This window comes from Lampris incognitus, chromosome 10 (genome assembly GCF_029633865.1).
Source record: "Lampris incognitus isolate fLamInc1 chromosome 10, fLamInc1.hap2, whole genome shotgun sequence".
NCBI lineage: Eukaryota > Metazoa > Chordata > Actinopteri > Lampriformes > Lampridae > Lampris > Lampris incognitus.
The window spans coordinates 26,982,438-27,002,539 of record NC_079220.1 but is presented as its reverse complement, the minus strand read 5'-3'; the positions used below and the strand labels follow the sequence as shown (position 1 = coordinate 27,002,539).

Sequence of the window (20,102 nt, the reverse complement as noted above, 5' to 3'; positions counted from 1 at the left end):
AGCAATACCTGCAGCGCATTCCCTTCGAGCGCCAGGGCAACATGGGCAGCAGTGTCTTGGGTGCTCCACTGGTTGTGACTTGCTACCAGTTTCACTTGAGCTAGGTATGGCTCCAGGGCTGTGATGCCCGCATACCGTGGGAGCTTGAAGATGCTTGGGGATGGCAGCATCACATTAGCAGGGGGTGCTGGGGTTGTAGTGACGTTGGTCAGCAAAGTGGTGACGGTGACCGGTGACGTAGTGGCGGCGGCCGGCGGCGACATGGCGGCTGTTGATAGTGGATGGGCGGCGGCCGGCACTGGCGATGAGACGGGGGTGGAGACGGCGGCGGCTGGCGATGACATGGTGGCGGCCGGCGGCGGAATGACGGCTGCTGGTAGTGGGTGGGTGGTTGGCTTCGTCGGCCCTTCCTCCGCGGGACGTCTTCTTCCGAGCGGCGATGCTCTCTCCCCGGGAAAGCTCTTTTTCCAGACACTCGATGAAGTCCTCAATCTCGCGGAGTTCTACATCGAAGCTTCTTCTTGACGTTGCCATCTTCGATTTGTGGGTATTGGCTGCAATCTCACTTCTGACACCGGTGTGGCGAACGTAAAAGCAACGACAAAGGTAACATTGCAGCCACTTTATTGAACTCACACAGAAACAAGAACTTACAGAAATGTGACACAATAAATGGGGGTCATCTACTCGAACAACAAAGTTGTTCAAGGTTTCAGTTCCAAGGTTACACAACACAACACAATGAAATCTACAATTACACCACAACAAATAGTAATCACATAAACACATAAAACCACATAAAACACTTACAAAACATTTAATAATAACTGACAATCTGCACGCAGTGCTTGATGGGTAAAACAGGACAATTGGCACAATTCTGACAGGGTAGCAACTTCGCTACAATACTTTCTTCATCTCTCTGACTATCCGACTTCTTCTTTGCCAACCTCTTCCTCTGTATACTTTGCTGTACTTCCTCATTCCAACATCAAGTCTCCTTGTCTTCCTTCCTCTGTCCAGATGACACACCAAGTACCTTCCTAGCTGTCTCCTTCACTATTTCTGCAGTGGTTGCCAATCCATCTGGCACCGCTTCACTACCACCCAGTGCCTGTCTTAACTCCTCCCTGAACTCCACAAAACAGCCCTCCTCCTTCAACTTCCACCATTTGAACCTTGACTCTGCCTTGACTCTCCTCCTCTTCTTGAGCTCCAGAGTCATCCTACAGACGACCATTTGATGCTGCCTAACTACGTTCTCTCCTGTCACCACCTTGCAGTCTCTAATCCATTTCAGATCACACTTCTTACATAAGATATAGTCCACCTGTGTGCACGTCATCCTGCCCCCCTTCTTGAAATATGTATTCACCACAGCCATTTTCATCCTTTTCACAAAATCCACCACCATCTGTGTCTCCACATTTCTCTCCTTGACACCATACCTACCCATCACCTCCTCATCACCTCTGTTCCCTTCACCAGCATGCCCATTGAAGTCCGCTCCAACCACCGCTCTCTCCTCCTTGGGTACACTCTCCACCACTTCATCCAACTCACTCCAGAGTTCTTCTTTCTCTTCCATCTCACACCCAACTTGCGGGGCATATGCGCTGATCATTCATCACCAAACCTTCAATTTATAGCTTCATACTCATCACTGTGTCTGACACGCTCTCCACCTCCAACACACTATTGATATCCTCTTCCTTCAGAATTATCTCTAATCCATTTCTCCTCCCATCCACACCATAGTAGAAGAGTTTGAATCCACCTCTGATGTTCCTGGCTTTACTCCCCTTCCACCTGATCTCTTGTACACACAGTATATCTACCTACCGTCTTTCCATCATATCAGCCATCTCTCTCGCTTTACCAATCATAGTGCCAACATTCAAAGTTCCGACTCACCTACACACTCCTACCCTTCCTCCTCTCCCGATGCCTTTGGGCATGCCTTTCCCCTCTTCTTTGCCCAACAGTAGCATAGTTTCCATCAGCACCCTGCTAGCCAACAGTTCCGGTGGCGATCATTGGCAACCCAAGCCTCGACCGATCCGGTGGGGAAATCTGATCTATGAGCCGCATATTTAATTTGGCAAAGGTTTTAGGCCGGATGCCCTTCCTGATGCAACCCTCCTTATTTATCCGTGCCTGGGACCAGCACTAAGAATGCACTAGCTTGTGCATCCTCAGTGGCTGGGTTCCTGTTATGATGTATGTTATAATATTAATACATTATTAAGCCAGAATGGTACCATAATGATAAGCCATGATTGTCATCATTAGTTTTATTATTATTAAACAATGTCATTATGCCAATTTAACACTAGTTTGTTGCATCATTTTACCAACGTGTCAGAATGTCAGTATCCTGATATTAATATTGTGTCATCGTCACAATATTTCTTTATAATATAATATAATATATATATAGTGTCATCATCACAGTATTTCTTTATTTCACAATAACATTGTCAATACGTCATAATTTGCAATATCATACAATGTTGACAATGGCAATCTTGATGCTTTGCGTCCCTCCCCGTTCCTCCTTACGCCCAGCTAATACTGATGTATACAAACACACGTGTGCTAGGACATAGCCTATGAAACATCGTTCATTTGGAGGATCAATATCGGGATGTCTTCATATCGATCTATTGCCTTTACGGAACAAAGAGGGAAGTTTCAAGGAAGTGAAAGTGAGTAACTGTATTCGGCTTCGTAAGACCTCCAGTCGGTTAAACTCAAAAGAGACATATGAAGTCAATTTTGTCTGTCGGTGGCTGATGTTTCATCTTTTTGTAATCCAGAGAAACTTGAGAGAGAACCCAGTCGTTTACCACACCCACCCCATGACGCAATCATTTCCTTCACTGAGTCCCCCCGCTAAACGCTCGGTGCAGCACAGCGATCGGCCGACGCCTATTGAGTTAAAAACGGGTAAGTTACAAATCCTCTTTCGTCTTAAACTAGTTTCGCCCAATAAAGGCAAATATCGTAACTTCGATTCGTGCCATTCCTCCGAGAGGCCCACAGCAGCTCTCGACTTTAACGACGATCGGTAAAGTAAATGGGTCATCTTAACGCCGAGGCTGTGTGAAATGGCGGTGATTGTGGAGATCTCGTGTTATTTTAGCTAATGTCAACCGGCCGGGACAGGGGAGTGGAGGGGTACTTGGGCTCTCAACAAAGCTTACTAACATGTTAGTGCCAGCTGAATAGAGAGGATGATGGACATTTTAGTTAGCGTTTCGCAGGATATGACAGGGTGTTGTTTGGAAAAATATACTTTTTCTTCTTCTTCTTCTTCTCCTTCTCCTTCTCCTTCTTCTTCTTCCTTTTTTTTTTTAAATCAAGATGGGGAATACGTTTCTGGGTATGTTACATATGCATTCAAAGTCACAACACCCCGGTCGGCTTACATGGTATTAGCTCTGTGTCTGTTGAGACAAGGACTGTCTCGTGTAAAGCCTTCGTCTTTCGTTGTTGCTTCTCAAGTTCACATTTAATGTCGAGCTTATCTTATTTTCATCTATTTTTGTATCAACATCTATTTGCACGAATCGATTTCTTACGTTTTGCCTCTGCAAACAATGCAATATTCACAGGAGAGTTAAAGTTAACCAAATATACTGTAATATAATGTATGCAAAACTAGTTCCAGCTTAAAGTCCATGTTTGCCCTGAACTGGTATTTCAATGAAACATAATGTGCTATATATAACATACTTAAGTTCAAAGGCTGATGGTTTGGGAATCAAGTGGTGGTGTGTTCATTTGAATTTACCCTCACATATATATGGTACAGTGTTAGGGGTAAGTTGTAGTTTTTTTTTTGGATCTGAAACGGACTTGACCAGACCTTGAATATGGCTGACAGCCAAGCATTGACAAGACAGTGATACCGGAGGGGGAAATGGCTCTTGCTAATTTTCAAATTCAGTTCACTCAAAAGCTCTCTGATGGTGATGAGTTAACTCCATCTCATGATGGACAAGGTAGCCGTTTGCTGCAACAAGTCAGAATTGAGTTAACACACACACACACACACACACACACACACACACACACAGCGTTCACAACTACAGGGTCTTGTTTGTGAGACTTGCACAGACCAGCAATCTCATTTCAAATGTAATGGGAAAACTCTGATAAAACATTGGCAAATTGTGCTGATGTTGCCTGCTCCATGATCAAACTAAGCCTGCAGAGTAGTTCTCTTATCAGTGGAGGGGACTGGACAAGTTGCCCAGTGTGCTGATTCTGCCATAGTAACTACAGCAAAGTGAAGGGGAGGAAGTCACCAGATAGCATCTGTTTCAGTACCATCATGGTGCCACAGCATGAATATTTCCCAGTTAAATCTTGAGACTCAGTATTGCAAATTTGATTTTGTGATATTTTATGAGCCATTTTACATCTCCTTTCTTAACATTTGACTGTATTGAAAATGAGATCCATTTAGATAAAACAAAATTTGTGGAGTAAAATATGTGTGTGTGTGTGTGTGTGTGCGTGCGTGCATGTGTGCATGTGTGTATGTTGTGTGAAATCTACAGGATTTCATGTTAAATTAACAATTGGATATCAGTGACTGCTCTAATGACTAACAAAGCTACCTCAACCACGACCAGGGCTACTGTTAATAACAGTTATATTAACCGTCATCAGCAAGAAAACAACAGTATGGTACAATACCACATAAGTACCAGACTGTGATTAATATAATATTGTCATTTGTTTTTGAAGGATCATTCAGAATACAAATTTAAACATAGAAGGCTAAATGGTGCAATCCCGCTGTCATTGGTGGCAGTCTGACCTCCTGTAATATCTTTATTTGTTCATAAAATATATTTTTTTCTTTTAGAAAAATCCTTAATGTGGTGAAAACAGTGTTGTCACACTGTTCATTGTTTCTAATGCATATGCTCTCCAAGATGGAAATGTAACAGTATTTTTTCATAAGTGCTCGGAAAGTTTCTCAGATCTTAGTTGATTAGCCTGTTGCTGAAATAAAACCCCACAACCTTAATGAAGGTCATTGATTGAATAAATAAATGATATTTATTATTTGAATAAATAGTTGATTTTTGAAGCATAAACAGAAAAAATGTTTATTGGGAGTTCCCAAGTGAGCAATATTACTCACCTCTCAAGCAACACTGATTTATTTAGTATACTGCAGCATCCATTTTGACAATTGCCAAGGGCTCTCCTTAAATAGTATTGTATTGGCATAAAATCTGGATATTGCGTATTGTGACACACTACGTTTGCCCTGAAACCATTACCTTTTCATAGTGTGTGTGTGTGTGTGTGTGTGTGTGTGTGTGTGTGTGTGTGTGTGTGTGTGTGTGTGTGTGTGTTTACCTCATTATCGCTGGTCACTCGGGGTAGAGTATGACTTTTTTTTTTTACTACTTTATTAATCCCCGTGGGGAAATTCTTTCTCTGCATTTAACCCATCCTAGCTGTGTAGCTAGGAGCAGTGGGCAGCCACCATGCAGTGCCCTGGGACCAACTCCAGTTCATCTTGCCATGCCTCAGTTAGGGTCAGATGGTGGTGGCTGGGACCATATATTGCTTTAGTAGCGTCGAAGAAGCTTCTGGTATCATTAGATTCTGCAAGGTGTTGGATCTCAAGGGCCTTTTTCATCCACCACTAGTTCTTCAATTCTCAGACCCAGCTTTGGACGGCTGATTTTGGTCTTGCATGGGCAGCTTGTTTATTTTGACAGTTGATGTCATTCTGCCAGATGGTAAAGGCTTGCCTCTTGATGTTGACCGTTGGATTTCCAGGTCATTCTCATCAAACCAATCTTGGTGGTTCGTCATCTTATGTCCAAGAGTGGTTTTACAGGTGCCAGTGATTGCAGTACTGAGCATGGCCTGGAACTGTTGACAAGAGAAGGTATCAGTCAGTCATTCGAGGTTGCACTTTGGGCGGCTCTGCTTTTTCTGCACCCATCTTTTCTGATGAAGATGGGTGGACAGTGTGAAACGGATAAGGTGGGGGTCAGTCCAGCAGTCTTCTGCACTAATCATCACTCTGGTATTAAGTACCTCTCGTCTGTCTCTTTGATGGACGATAATATAGTCAATGAGGTGCCAAATGTTAGAACGAGGGTGCCTCCTGGTTGTTTTAAGTTTGTTCTTCTAGTGGAAGAGTGTGCTGGTGATGGTTAGTCTGTGTTCTGAGCATGTTGTAGGATGCCATTGGAGTTTGTGTTTCCAATTCCTTCCTTGCCAATTATGCCTCTCCACAAGTTGTAAATTTGTCCCATGCTGGCATTGAAATTTCCAAGCAGGATTAGTTTATCCTCTTTGGGGTCTTGGGTGAGAAAATTGCCCAGGTCAGCATAGAAGGTCTCCATTACATCAACTTGTAAGTTAAGTGTTGGAACATATACACTGATGACAGTGACGCTTTGGTTATTTACAAGCACCAGTTGTATTGTCATCAGGCGTTCATTGATGCCCAGAGAAAGCTCAGCAAGGGGGCAAATGAGGCTGTTTTTGATGGCAAAGCCAACACCATGGATCCTCGGCTCATCAGCTGCTTTTCCTTTCCAGAAGAAAGTGTAACCACCCTTCTCCTCTTTGAGCTACCCTTCGTCGGCCAGTCAGGTTTTAAAGAGTGCACCAATATCAGTCTGGAGTCTTCTCAGCTCTCAGGGGATGATGGCAGTACGCCGTTCCGGTCGATTGCTGGATTGATTGTCCAAGAGGGTTTGTATGTTCCAGGCTCCAAAATATACGAGTTGCTGTTTCTGACTGCATGGTGGTGATCCCTCTGGATGGAGTGGTCTAGACAGGAGGTATGAGACAGACTGGTTAGGGCACCTTTTCTAGCCCCTCCCTCAACTGGGGTGAGCAGAGCGGATAGGGACTATTCAGTCGTGGGTGCAGCAGCCAAGAAGCCGCTCTGCCTCAGTCCCAGGGCTTGGCAACTGATCTACACCCACCGCCTGTGTGCCAGGTTGTGGTTAGGGGCTGCTAGACTTAGCTATCATGCCCCTGTCACCTCTTACTGGTCACCACAGTGCTTTGACCCAAGGATGTATATATGTTGATTTCCTTGCGGAAAGATGCCTGTGTGTGACAGCTCTTTATGTGGAGAGGCTGATGCTCTTGCAGCCACCACATGGTCCTTGGCAGGGGGTGGCCAGAGTCCAATGGCACTTAGAACCAAGACGATTGGGGACCACCCTCTATTGCAGCCTTCATCCCCTTCACTGCCATTATGACATGGCGACCTCTTCCACAAGTTCTGTCGTTGAGGTCTTTCTTGGATCGTACTTCGTCTGGAACCTCCCCCTTGACCTATCCGCCTTGGGTGACCCTACCAAGAGCTAAGCTGCAGACGGCATAGCTCTTGGATCATTAGCACTAGGGATCGACCGATTCTTGGTCTGGCCGATTATCGGCTTAGATATTTGTCATTTTTCATATTATCGTTATCGGCATATTTTTATCGGCCAAGCCGGCATTTTGTTTTAAATCACATATTGAAAATGATTTCCTTACATACAGAAAAAAGGTTTTGAAATAATCACATGAAGAGGAGAGATATAAAAAGAGGAGAAAGGGGAAACCTGTAGAAAAACGGCAAGCAAGAATGGTCAGGGTGTGTGTTCAAAAGCATAACTACAGCATTATCAGGAGTAAAATCTATTAGACACTCCAATAAATGCAGCAATCAAATGTTGCTGCACAGGAACAAGGTTATGAAAATAAACTTCAAAATGACGCTACAACCTTTATATAGCTGGAACTCACCAGAACATTTTTTCAAGGCATTTCTAAATTTTGCAAAAGTCTTTAAACATCAGGATTGGCAACATCATTCCTTGAGAATACATTATTGACAGTTGCTTTTGAAAACTGTCATAAACTTTCATAAAGGGAGAGAGTGAAAGCCAACTATTTGGTAAACTGGTAGGGCTGTCAGTGAACGTTCCAAATTCGTATATAATTGAATCGTGGGAGAAAAAAAAACCACACGGAGGGTTTCGTCTGTCCCTTTCCTCAACTTCTGTGCTGGCTACTCCTGATGAATCTCCAAACTGGGATCGCACAGACTCCCATCTACTGCAGGTAATACACTGACTATTGATAAGTACCTAATGCAACCCCACTTCAAAAAACCCGAACTATCACTTGAGAAAGGGAACATAATGACACTAATGTACATTTTTCCATTTAGTTCAGTCAAAGCCTGCGGGGAGCACTTTAACCAATTTATGTGGAATTATTTTAGTATTATAATTATTCAGTTTGATCGAAGTTTACTTCCTGCTGTCCATGCTGTTTAATTCATTCTATTTTCATGTTTTGGAAGTTATTTAATTTAAATTTAAAAAGAATTCCACTCAGATTGCTATCGAGGGCCTTGAAAATCATGCACTTCATTTTTTCAAATATTTTCTGTTTTACACAAAATTCAATCAAACATGTTCATTTAAAGGCAGCCTTGTGTTGGGGTTTGTGTTGCTGTAAATTTTGGCACAGAATTTTTTACATTTACTGCAACTGAATATCGGCTCCAAATATCGGTTATTGGCCACCTTAACTTACCAATAATCGATATCAGTATCGGCCCTGAAAAAACCATATCGGTCAACCCCTAATTAGTACACGCAAGCTTCTCCACCACTGCAAGGTGGCGATCCAGGAGGAGCGTCTTTGTCTTTAGCTACAGTGATGATGGGACACAGGATTTTAGGTAGATGAGACAAAAGTGTTATTGACTAAGATAAATAGAATCCAAACCCATAAAACTATTTCCATGGAGCCGGGCCCTCTGTAGTGGCTCTCACTTGCTGTGTGGAGAGCCCTTAAGGAACGGCTGGCTGGAACTTTAGCCCCTTTTAACTCTCCTTACTAAAAGCTTTGGTATTTGGCTAATCTGAGTGGGTGTACTGCATAGGTCAGTGCCTAGTCACTTGCCTGGCCTGTGTGTTTGTATGTGTAGTTGCTTGCATCCTTTTAAGCCAGGTCTGTTTTTTGGACTGATTCTTGCCCCAGTCTATGTCTCATATATTGTCAATTAACATGAGTTGCATCGTTTTCTTTGCCCCATCACTCTCACTCAACTTTGTCATTTCAATAGATGTCACTTGCTTGATTTTAGTTAGTTAGGTTTATTGTCCCCGAGGCGGGAATTCTTTTCCACAGCATTGTACATCACAGGGAGAATCAACATTACACTTAACACACATCATCACACAACAATAACAGACAATAATACATGAAATGCAACACAACAGCGGCAGGCAAAACAACATGAAAACAAGACTCATAGTTCCCTCGACGAGTTACCCTGTTTAGGGCTGCTGTAGCTGCAGGTACCAGGCATTTGCCAAAGCGAGCCATTATGCACCTCAGAGACCTTTACCTGCGCCCAGGGGGCAGTACAGTGAAGTGCCGATTGAGTGGGTGTAGGATGTCCTGTGGTGTTGTATTTGTAATGCGTGTGATGGCCCTACAATTGAACTCTGAAAGGTTTGGTGTGGGGAGATCTATTACCTTGGCAGCAGTGTTGGTTATGCATGTGAGTTTGAATCGGTTTGTGACAGAGGATGTTAAAGAAACAGGTGGAGCAGTAAGTAGAGCAGGATGGGTTGGACAATACTTTGGTATTGGGGCGGCATGGCTCAGGAGGTAGAGTGGGTCATCCAGTAATTGGAAGGTCGCTGGTTTGATCCCTGGCTCCTCAAGAGAGCGTCTTGAAGTGTCCTTGAGCAAGACACTGGTGAACCCCTTACTGCCCCTGATGAGCAGGTTGGCACCTTGCATGGGAGTCTCCGCCATAAGTGTATGAATGGGTGAATGTGAGGCATACATTGTAAAGCACTTTGAGTGGTCGGCATACTAGAAAAGTGCTATATAAATGCAGTCCATTGCCAATTACCATTTGGTACAACAGTAGAAGGAGATGGGGGGTGGGGGGGCAGACTTGGACTTATTTGAGTTCATGGATGACTGATAGTCTTTAATGGATCCTTTTTGAATGTTCTTTGTGTGCTGGTCAAGATTGAAATACTGTATAGGCCTAGATATCAAAAAGCTTTGTCAAATGAGGATTTAACATTTTTGGTTTGTTTTTTTGTTTTTTTTCTCTCTCTTATGTTTGTCACTCTCACTAATGACTATCACTGGAGTGTTAAATGGGTAGCTTGCGTTTTGCTATTAGTAATGCTTTGATGGTGGAGCCCTTCAAGTTTTGTTCTCATGTTTCTGTGTCTTTTAGTGGGTTTTTTTTTATGAGTCGGTTGTTATGCTGTGAAAAAGGAAACAAAAAAAAGGGAAGTGAGATTTTTTCCATATCGAGATCAACCATAGAACAGCCATTCCCACTCTAATACAAGACAGCTCACTTACAACAGCTTGGACAATTTATCCTGATTTTCTTGAGGGCACGTCTTTTCTATAACGAGATCCTGATACGAGGTTGCTATTTTATTTTAAGGTTTGGTTTTCAAAGTTAAACTCTTAGATGCTTTTTTTTGTGAGTAAAAACTGAACTATATGGCTTTATTTCAACTTGGAAGACATTTATTCCTGGATAAAATCTTAACATTTCTGTGCAAATATGATCATATCTGCATTTCCTGTAAGAAATCTGCTTACCTCCCTCGCTTGGCCAGTCGTCCTCTGCCATAGACATGCAAGTCATGAAGGCTTATGTGTCCTGAGTATTTTTGTTCACAGATACACAGTGGTGGAAAAAGTGTTTAACTCCTTTACTTAACTAAAAGTATCAATACGACAGTGTAACAATACTTCATTAATAGTAAAAGTCCTCTGTATTCTAAATTTCATCTCAGTAAAAGTAATTGTTAGTAGTACGTAAGTATCCAAAGTGAAGATACTGGTTCTGAAAAATGATCCCTTTAAAGTATTAGATTATTTGTTAACCAGTCAGCAGTATTTTAATGTCGCAGCAGGTCTACCTACCTCACGTACTGACGGGTAGTTTAAACTTTTAACAGTGCATCACATTTCATGAGCTTGTTGTATGTATTGGCTATAAAACCATTTTATGCAAAGTAACTAGTTACTACAGCCTTAGTAGTGGAGTATAGAGTACAATAATATTTCTCTCTGAAATGCAGTGGCGTAAAAGTATAAAGTCTTGGGCGTCCGGGTAGCGTAGCGGTCTATTCCTTTGCCTACCAACACGGGGATCGTCATTTCGAATCCCCTTGTAACCTCCGGCTTGGTCGGGCGTCCCTACAGACTCAATTAGCCGTGTCTGTGAGTGGGAAGCTGGATGTGGGTATGCGTCCCGGTCGCTGCCCTAGCGCCTCCTCTGGTTGGTCGGGGCGCCTATTTGAGGGGGAGGGGGAACTGGGGGGAGTAGTGTGCACTACATCCCCCTGGCGAAACTCCTCACTGTCAGTTGAAAGGAAGCGGTTGGCGACTCCACATGTATTGGAGGTAGGTAGTCTTCAGCCCTCCCCGGAACGGCAGAGGGGGTGGAGCAGCGACCAGGACGCCTCATAGGAGTAGGGTAATTGGTCGGATACAATTGGAGAGAAAAGGGGGGGGGTTATAAAGTCTCACAAAATAGTAACACTCAAGTAAAGTACCAATACCGCAAACTTGTTCGCAAGTACAGTACTTGAGTAAATGTACTTTACTTTTCAGTTTCCACCTTCGTAGATATGTCGCATGTGCAAAAAAAGGAAGTATGCCACCTCCTCTCAACCTTTTTTCCTTTGCAATTTGTAACGATAAGAGAGTAAAGCTGATACTGGGGGTGATGTGACGCTTTCAAAGAGTTGCGGCAGTTCATCCTCTTGAAGAAAACAATTTTTTAAAGAAATTATTATTATTACCAGACTTGTTTTAACTTTTTCTTTAACTTCCAGTAGAGAGAGTCAAGATTGCTTGAATATCTGACAGATGTAAAGCATTCAAACTCAGACGTACGAGTTGGCTGCATGGTGTGCACATTAGAGAGTCGGGGCAACTCTAAACACTCAAATCTTCGAGACTGTTTTTGGAATGTGGTCTGACACTGTATCATATGCATTTAGTTTGGTGTTGTCCGCCTGAAAGGTCCCATGCTTCCACACACTTTTTTTTCTGCTATTGCCCTAGCCCAGTTAGAAAAAAAGACAGCTATGGGAACCACAGGAGCTGAAGGTCAGATGTTCTTCGAAATGATAATAAGTTCAAGTTAAAGCAATGCGGTGATCATCAGTCATGGCGGGGGCCAGTGGCTTCTAAAGTAAACCATTTGCATCATAAACTTTAAGAAAATGTAGTATTTTTTTATTTTTTGTGGATTTCCTCCCCAATTGTACTTGGCCAATTATCCCACTCTTCTGAGCTGTTCTGGTCGCTATGCCACCCCCTTTGCTGATCCGGGGAGGGCTGCAGACTACCTACCAAATGCCTCCTCCAATACATGTAGAGTCGCAAGCTGCTTCTTTTCACCTGACAGTGAGGAGTTTTGCCAGTGGGACATAGTGTGTGGGAGGATCACGCTATTCCCCCCAGTCGTCCCCCTCCCCCCCCGAACAGGCGCCTGGGGCGACCAGGACACATACCCACGTCCGGCTTCCCACCCACAGACATGGCCAGTTGTGTCTGTAGGGATGCCCGACCAAGCCGGGGGTAACACGGGGATTCGAACCAGCGATCCCTGTGTTGGTAGGCAACGGAATAGAGCGCTATGCTACCCGGACGCCTGGACATTGTATTTGAGTCTGTTTTTGAGTTCATTATTTGATCATGACAGTTGAGAGGCAGAAGAAGAGAGGCAGGAGAGAATGTTCTGGTGGTGTCTGATCCTCATCCATTCGGGGAATGCATGGGGCTTCATAGATGGCAGACTTAAGAGCTTGTTTATCCTCTGACACATTATATCTTAATGTGAGTATAAGAAATACAATTGTCTTACTGTGCTAGATTCAATCACCCAACACATGGCCTATACATCACCAGCTCTGTATTTTACTTTTATTCAAACAAACGTTGTTCTAATCATTACAGTGAGTGTTCCGGTACCATTGTGTTTGGCCTCTGTGTTCAACTCTAATGTATAAGAGCTGTTATTTATGTCCACGGTGCAGGAGGACTTAAGTTACCTGCTGTTTGTCTTGAACTATAAGCCTTTAGCAGACAGCTCTATTGATATATAGACCTTGATTTAATTCCAAGCAGCTGTGTTGGAGACTTTGCTGCAGTTCTGATTTATATTTATTGCTCTTGCTCCTTTTTCTGCTTTTCTGTTGTTTTATGCTCATTTGTACTTTCAATTCGTATTCTTGTTTTGTGTTTTTTTTTTTTACCATACTTGTTCTTGACTGTGATTAGTTGGTCAATCGGTAGGATATTTGATAAATACTTACAGGCAGTTTTATGTATTGACAGGGTTGGATTCTGTGTTCATTACTTGGCTAGAGATGCAAGTAGTTTGAAGGTTATTCTTGCTCACGTTACATAATGCATATCGAAGGGTGGGGAATTGGCAGTTACCTTCTGATTTGATAATACAACGGTGTTTTCGTACCGATTTGATGCATATTGTGGTTTTTCAAGTGCCATGATCTTATGAGAATTGGGATTTGATATTATGAGCTTTTTCTACCATAAAATGTGAAAACTGCAATAAGAAAACTTGCAGCAAAAAGCATTTATGTTACTAAAGCTTAAAACATGTGTATGCTTCCCTGAGTAAACATTCAGACAATTTAAATTCCGATATCCAGAGATGTGTAAATCATGTCAAAACTCTCAACAGCATCTGTTCATTGTGCTTAAACATTGCAATCTAGGGGTGAAGCTGCTGCGATATTAAGTCATAAGTGTAGTATTAAGATTTGCTCTAAATATTTTTTTTGTTTTGTTCCTAAAGTATAATTTCCATTTTTTTTTTTACATTTTTCTCTTTCATAGATTGCATTGTGTTTTTTGTGGGGTTTTTTGTTGTTTCTTTTTTAGTCTTCTAGGTTGGAGCACAGTACAACTTGCCACCTGGCCCTGGGATTAATGAGGTTCACTTTACTTGATCAAAAGACTGTCCTTTGAATTAGATAGAGGGAAAGGGACAGAGTGAGTCATGGCTCTCTTGTTGGAGGGGTTGGCGTATGGGGAAGTAGAGATGCATTTCCCATAAGTCAGTGTCAGCTCATGGCAGCTCCTCCTCCAACCCCCACACCACCCTCCTCACCCTCACCCAACACCCCCTGACTGGCAGAGAGCCAGGATCGAGTAGAGCGGCGGGAAGCGGACACGGAGAACACAGCAGACACGACTTGAGAACCAGAATCTGAACAGTGACCGAGTGGGACGATGGAAAACCGCACTGCGCCGTTGTAGACATTGAATTATTTGAAAAAACAAAACAAAAAACCCGGATACCCAGAAGACAGGGAAAACAGCAGCTCAGACCGGCCTCTGTCAGTATGTCCAAATACCCCACCCCCCACCCACAACACTCTTAAAGTATGTCTTTCTATGTGCTGCGTTATTCCAATACTTGTCTCTTTTCCCTCATGTACGGGGAGCGTAGCAGGGGTGTGGTGTTGTGCTGTCTTTTTTGATTGCCTGTGCATGTGTGTGCGAGTCCATAGCAGGAAGCGATAGCTGAATTACTTTGCTCTAGATTTGTATTGGTACTATGGGACAGGAAGTCGGCATGCAAGGAAATGGAAATCAACACACATCGCTGTCATTTTAAAGAAAACACATTAAACATATTTTGTAGAGTTTTGCATTTCTTTGGTTCAGTCTTTTAAATTGGGCTGCTACAGTATGTAGCATTATTTGCTGACAGAAAATCGATAATAGGAGTAATTTATGAGCTCTGCCTTAACTTGGTCTGCTTTTTGCTTACAGTATATGACAGAATTTGTTAATAAAACAGATTATGATCTTGGTATTTTGGCAGCTGCACACTTTTTCTAGACTCCCAGCTTCTCTTTCTAAGGGCCAGTGTGTGTGTGTGATTCCCCTGAAAGGGTCACAAGCTGTGGGACAGAGAGAAACGGGGGTCAAATTCACCACAGACACTGATGCAACATGCTGCAACTGTACTCCTGCTGTTCAGCACCACAACACAGTCTGCCAAAGTCTTTCAACTTAATTAAGATACATTTGAAGCATTTCACCTCTGTATTGCTTAAAGGATTGAGTCTCAGACACAGCATGCATGTTTTTATTTATCAATGCATTTGCAAAAATGTCTGTTACGAGCCTTCAGGACTTAATCCCCCAGAAAGACGTAAAAATGTAAGATATGATGGGCCTGGTGTGCTCTTTTCTTGAGGGTGAAGTGTACTTCCTCTGACTCAAGCTTCATAGCATTAACTCTACAGTTGCAACTGTCAAAACAAGGCCAGTGTTGAATTTCCTGCCACATCTCCCCCACCGCAAAGCTAGTCTCAGTAAATGTGCGATGATTAAGTTTCTATGTGTCAGTCACGCTCTCAGATCCTGGCACTGTGGGAGTCTAATATATCTCAACTGTAAGGACGGATTTGTGTTTCACAGCAACACAAAGCTGCCCATTGTTTTTAGTCCATGCAATCACACAAGGTTCAGTCGACAAGAGTAAGCGATCTTTTCTCAAATTCATAAATTGTCCTGCCATGCCAGATTACTATTGGTTGACACCGTTTCAATGTGAAGTTCTGCTTGCTACTTCTCGTTATTGACTGGTGTGCATGAGCACTTTAACATCATTAAGTTGGGTTGATGGAGAAACAAGATAAACCTCTGTTCGAAATGCAGGTCATTAGATCTTCTCAGTATATGTATTTGATTGCTAATTTTGTTGTGTCTGTTTCCAACTCCAGCAGATGAGATGGCGGTGAGGCAGAGGCTTTTCAATTCGACCGCACCGTTCTCCGGGTCACCCCAAGCCAAGTTGAAGGGATCTTACCAAAGCTGCCCCAGCCCAGACCAGGGGACAGAGGAGGAGAGGGAGGAGGGGAAGGAAAGTAAAATGGACTTCATGACATGTTATCCTATTCTAAATAAATACCTGACGCAGGGGACTGCAGAGCAAGTGGGTGAAGAACCGCTGAAAAACTCAACGTTTATTGCGCAGGCGGAATGTGAGTATTTCTTATTCGGCTTGATTAAAAAATGTCATTAACGTTTTAGTAACAACAAAACATTAAGCAAACATCTGTGATCTCCAGGTGAAACGCAGGACTCCCAAGAGTTTAGCCCTTCCTGTCTGGAACGCTCCTATGTCCTCTCCCCGAACTGCTTCACTAGCAGGTATGCCCCAAACCGTTCAACCCCATCACAAGTCATTCACATCACCTCAAATGGTAACCGCTACCATGGACTCCTTCAGGTCGTACATGGCAGGATTGGTTTTGTACACACACTTTTCTACTTGCAGGTTGTCCTCAGAGCACAACAACGTGGCATGCCCGACAACAGCCTCAGTCCAGGAACCCAACGGCTCCCTAATGCCGCCAGCCCCGAAGAAGAAGGCTCGTAAGAAACAAAAACGCAAGGAGAAGAAGAAGGAGGAGAAGAAGTTACGGCAGCGACAGAGGCATCGAGTACCTTCTGGGGTCCCTGAACAAGAGAGCGGCAGATCTACAGTCCAAATCCAGGTGAGAAAAAACATTATTTTTTGAATTCTACTACATCCCACTCAACGGTAGTGAGAATTGAAAAATGTAACCGTCAACGCTATGTCCTATACACTATAAAAGAAAGTAGGCATTTAAATTACATTCTTTAAACTCGTTTTAGAAAATAGGCTCACAAAGCTTGGCTATGACTCATCTTCAAGAGTTAATTGCCAGATTTTAGGATAGTCTAAGCCTCAAATTCCACACATCCCCGTGCCAACATAAGCATCTCTGTGATGTGGAAGTGACTCATAGAACTCAGACAAAGCTTTGTCTCATGGCCCACGTATTCCCTGGGAAAAGTGTTAATGGCAGTGGCATCAGCTGAGGATGAAGATACAGCATCACCTTGTCTGATTATATCTCCATTTGCCCTTGTCCTAGGAGGCAGTGTCCGAGTGTATCAGCAATTCTTCCTGCAGCGGCAGTGTTGAGAGTTCAGAAGTGCTGGACACAGGCCCTCCTCTCTCCTATGTTGGACAGATCTACTGTAGGGGCCCTGGCTGCCCAACCCTGGGCTGGGGTGACCAGGTCTGCGACCCCCTCTCCGATCTTTCTTCCTACGGGTCGGATAGCAACACAGACTCCTCCCTCAGCAGTGGGGGAGACTACACACTGGCTCTCGCTGGGCTCAGGGGAAGCGTGAGCCAGGGTGATCCGTGCTACGCGGGCCCCTTTTTCAAAGATGTTGAGCGAGATGTGTGGGAGGATGAAGAGGAGCTCTCACAGTCTGATTCTGTCATCAATGAGGGTATCATCTTTTACAATGAGGTCTGTCCTACTTTAATTTAGGCCTTTCTTGTCCTTAATTAAGTAGTTTTTTTCCTCCCCCACCAGGTTACCGGACTGATGTTAACTCTTTACTTTATCTTCATTAGAAAATTCAGCCGGTGGATTCTGAATACAGGGAGGGGCGGGAGTACATCCTCTCTCAGTTTATCAAGGAAGGCTCGTACGGTGAAGTGCACAGTGCTCGAGATGTCAACACAGGCTTCAGATTCGCAGTGAAAAAGGTATTGCAGTTTTCCAACCATCACAGTGTAATTTCAGTGTCTTGAGTTAAGAAGTTTGTGTAGCAAGTCTATGGACCAGTGTAGGCAGGACTGAACAGCGTTCTTGTGTGCAATATGGAATTTATTTGGAAATAGGAGTCAGGATTAGGAATCGGGAACAATTTATTGTCATCTCATTCATATAAGAGACGAAATTTTGTTTCTCCCAGCCCACAGCAGTGCAACACAAAAGACAAAAACACATATCCAAAACTTCCCAAAAATGACAACACCAAAAACATACAAAACCAAAGAGAACAAAGCAAAAATAAATAAACAGTCAACAACACAGTCCATTCATTAAATTTGCAACACAATTCAAAAAATTCACTGTCCAGCAGAACGAACGCCAGCCAGGATGACTGTCAGAACTGCCGGTCTGCATGGGCTAGCAGCTAGCTTAGCTTGCCCTGCTTCTGCATACTGTCAGACCGTCCTTGGTGTTTCCTCTTCGGGCACAGCTCCAGTCAGGGCCATGGTCTTTGGGCCCACAGGACGCAGCAGACCAAGCTGTCTCTGCTGATCCAGCGCTAGTTCTTCCAGCCAGATTCCTTAGACACACCTCCCCCGCACTCCACAAGACGACACAAATGCAGACCACAACACTGCACAATTGACACTAGGCGAGGCAGCTGCCAGACCGCCCTCGTTGTTATCCTGGTGTTATCGGACCTGCCGGTCTGCATGGGCTAGCAGTTAGCTTACCCTGCCCTGCGCTTCCAGCCGATTCAAAACCAGCTCTCCCAGCCATCAAACGAATAGACGATCACAGACATAAATCCTCTCAAAGAAAGTTCTTCACACGATGACACAAACTCAGGTGTAGACGTGGACAAAGACACTGCATAGTCAGCACTGGGTGAGGCTGCCGCAAACGCGAGCTCGCGCTGCCATCTTTCCACACCGGAAGAATAAATACACACAAGTAGTTGGAGCAGGGCAATATATCGATATAATATCAATATTGTGATATGAGACTAGAAACTGGTCTTAAAAGCTTCATTACAGTAAAAGGAAGTAATTTGTAGAACTTATTCCACTGTGTTATCTGAGTGAAATGAATAATGAATGTCTTTATGTAAATGTAAACCATTATTATTATTATTGGTATTATTATTATTATTATTATTTACCTGCTTGGTCATCATATCCAAATTGCTAATGATCATTTCTCAACATTTTCTTGTCTGTAAATACCTTACTAAAAGCACCAAGTCCTTCCCAAAATACCCTCATATTTTCAGTGTTTAGGTATCCATTCAAAAATATGGCTATTTCATTTTGTCAGTATCACTCAGCATGACAAGCAGTGCATCCAGTCAAATCTGACATTTAGTTAACGTTCTCTTTTTCTGGGAAACTAAATGACTGTCCTTCAAGCGCTACATTTTTAACTACATACTACCAGTCAAGAGTATGATGCGGTCTTTTACCCTCTTGTCACTGCGATTGCTTAAATATACAGTATACTTGTATAGGTACCTAGGTTATGTATGCCTCTTTGATCAGCTGGACCTCTCTTTCCTGTCTCCAGTTTGAGCCAAACCTCACTCTTTTGTTTTAATCTAACCAGTGGCTTTCCTTCCTTCCCTCTTCTTACAGATACCTTTAAAGAGTTTCAGCAGTGAGGAGGTGGGTGCGTGGAGTGCCCTCAAGTCTCCTCGTGTGGTGGAACTCTTTGGAGTGGTCAGAGAGGGGTCTTACGTCATCCTACTTATGGACTGCAAATATGGTAAATTAGTCATACAATGCTGACTGTGATTTATAATGTAACATACTGTCTGAATTGCTGAGTCAGTGGTTTCAAGCTGAAAGGGTCAGCGAATGATTTGGAAAAGGTTAAGAGAAGGTCTAAATGAAGATTCAGTGTTAGGATAATCCAGTAAAAAGGTGCATGAAAATGGTTGGATTAGTGTTGCCAGGAGGTTTTTCCTGGGACACTTGTCTTGTTTTTAAATCCTTTTCTAGAGATCACAGGTCTCATTTGACCCCAATGACATTGGGGGTCATACCTTTGCCCTTGTCCTCTAATAACCAAACCAAGTTTTTCAACAGGCAAAAGGGATAGAGAGACCAGATCCTGTATATTGGCCAATATCATATGGCCATAGTGTTAACCCATATCGCCCATTTGTTTTTTTCAGGCTCCCTGGGTCAGTTGATAGTGGAAAGGGGCCGGCTGCCTGAGGACCTGACTCTCCATTACCACTGGCAAGTCACGGGAGCGCTAGAATACTTGGTGAAGAGAAGAGTGGTACACCTAGATATAAAGGGTAGGTCAAGTTAAGTGCGATTTCTGCATTTTTTTTTTCATTTAAGCAATTTAAGTCTTAACTAAATGGGTAAGTAGTTAATGTAAAGTAAAAATATGTAATATTGGCATACTCAAGTCACAGTGAAAAAAATTCCAGTTTTCTTGTTTCATAGA

At 43.2% G+C, this 20,102-nt stretch overlaps 1 protein-coding gene across 2 annotated transcripts in view; it reads left to right on the top strand.

Annotated features, from left to right (window-relative positions):
* The first annotated feature begins 2,820 nt into the window (after positions 1 to 2,820).
* Positions 2,821 to 20,102, top strand: part of map3k14a (mitogen-activated protein kinase kinase kinase 14a) — a 27,752-nt gene continuing 10,470 nt past the window's right edge. Inside the window, exons 1-8 of one of the 2 annotated variants that reach the window (XM_056288793.1) lie at positions 2,821 to 2,949; positions 15,825 to 16,085; positions 16,173 to 16,254; positions 16,382 to 16,601; positions 17,007 to 17,393; positions 17,501 to 17,635; positions 19,277 to 19,406; positions 19,819 to 19,947. In XM_056288793.1, coding sequence (XP_056144768.1) covers positions 2,862 to 2,949; positions 15,825 to 16,085; positions 16,173 to 16,254; positions 16,382 to 16,601; positions 17,007 to 17,393; positions 17,501 to 17,635; positions 19,277 to 19,406; positions 19,819 to 19,947 — 1,432 coding nt within the window. In that variant the 5' untranslated portion in view covers positions 2,821 to 2,861. Of the gene's footprint in view, positions 2,950 to 14,258; positions 14,427 to 15,824; positions 16,086 to 16,172; positions 16,255 to 16,381; positions 16,602 to 17,006; positions 17,394 to 17,500; positions 17,636 to 19,276; positions 19,407 to 19,818; positions 19,948 to 20,102 lie in introns of those variants that run through there. The other variant, XM_056288794.1, reaches the window with a different exon arrangement.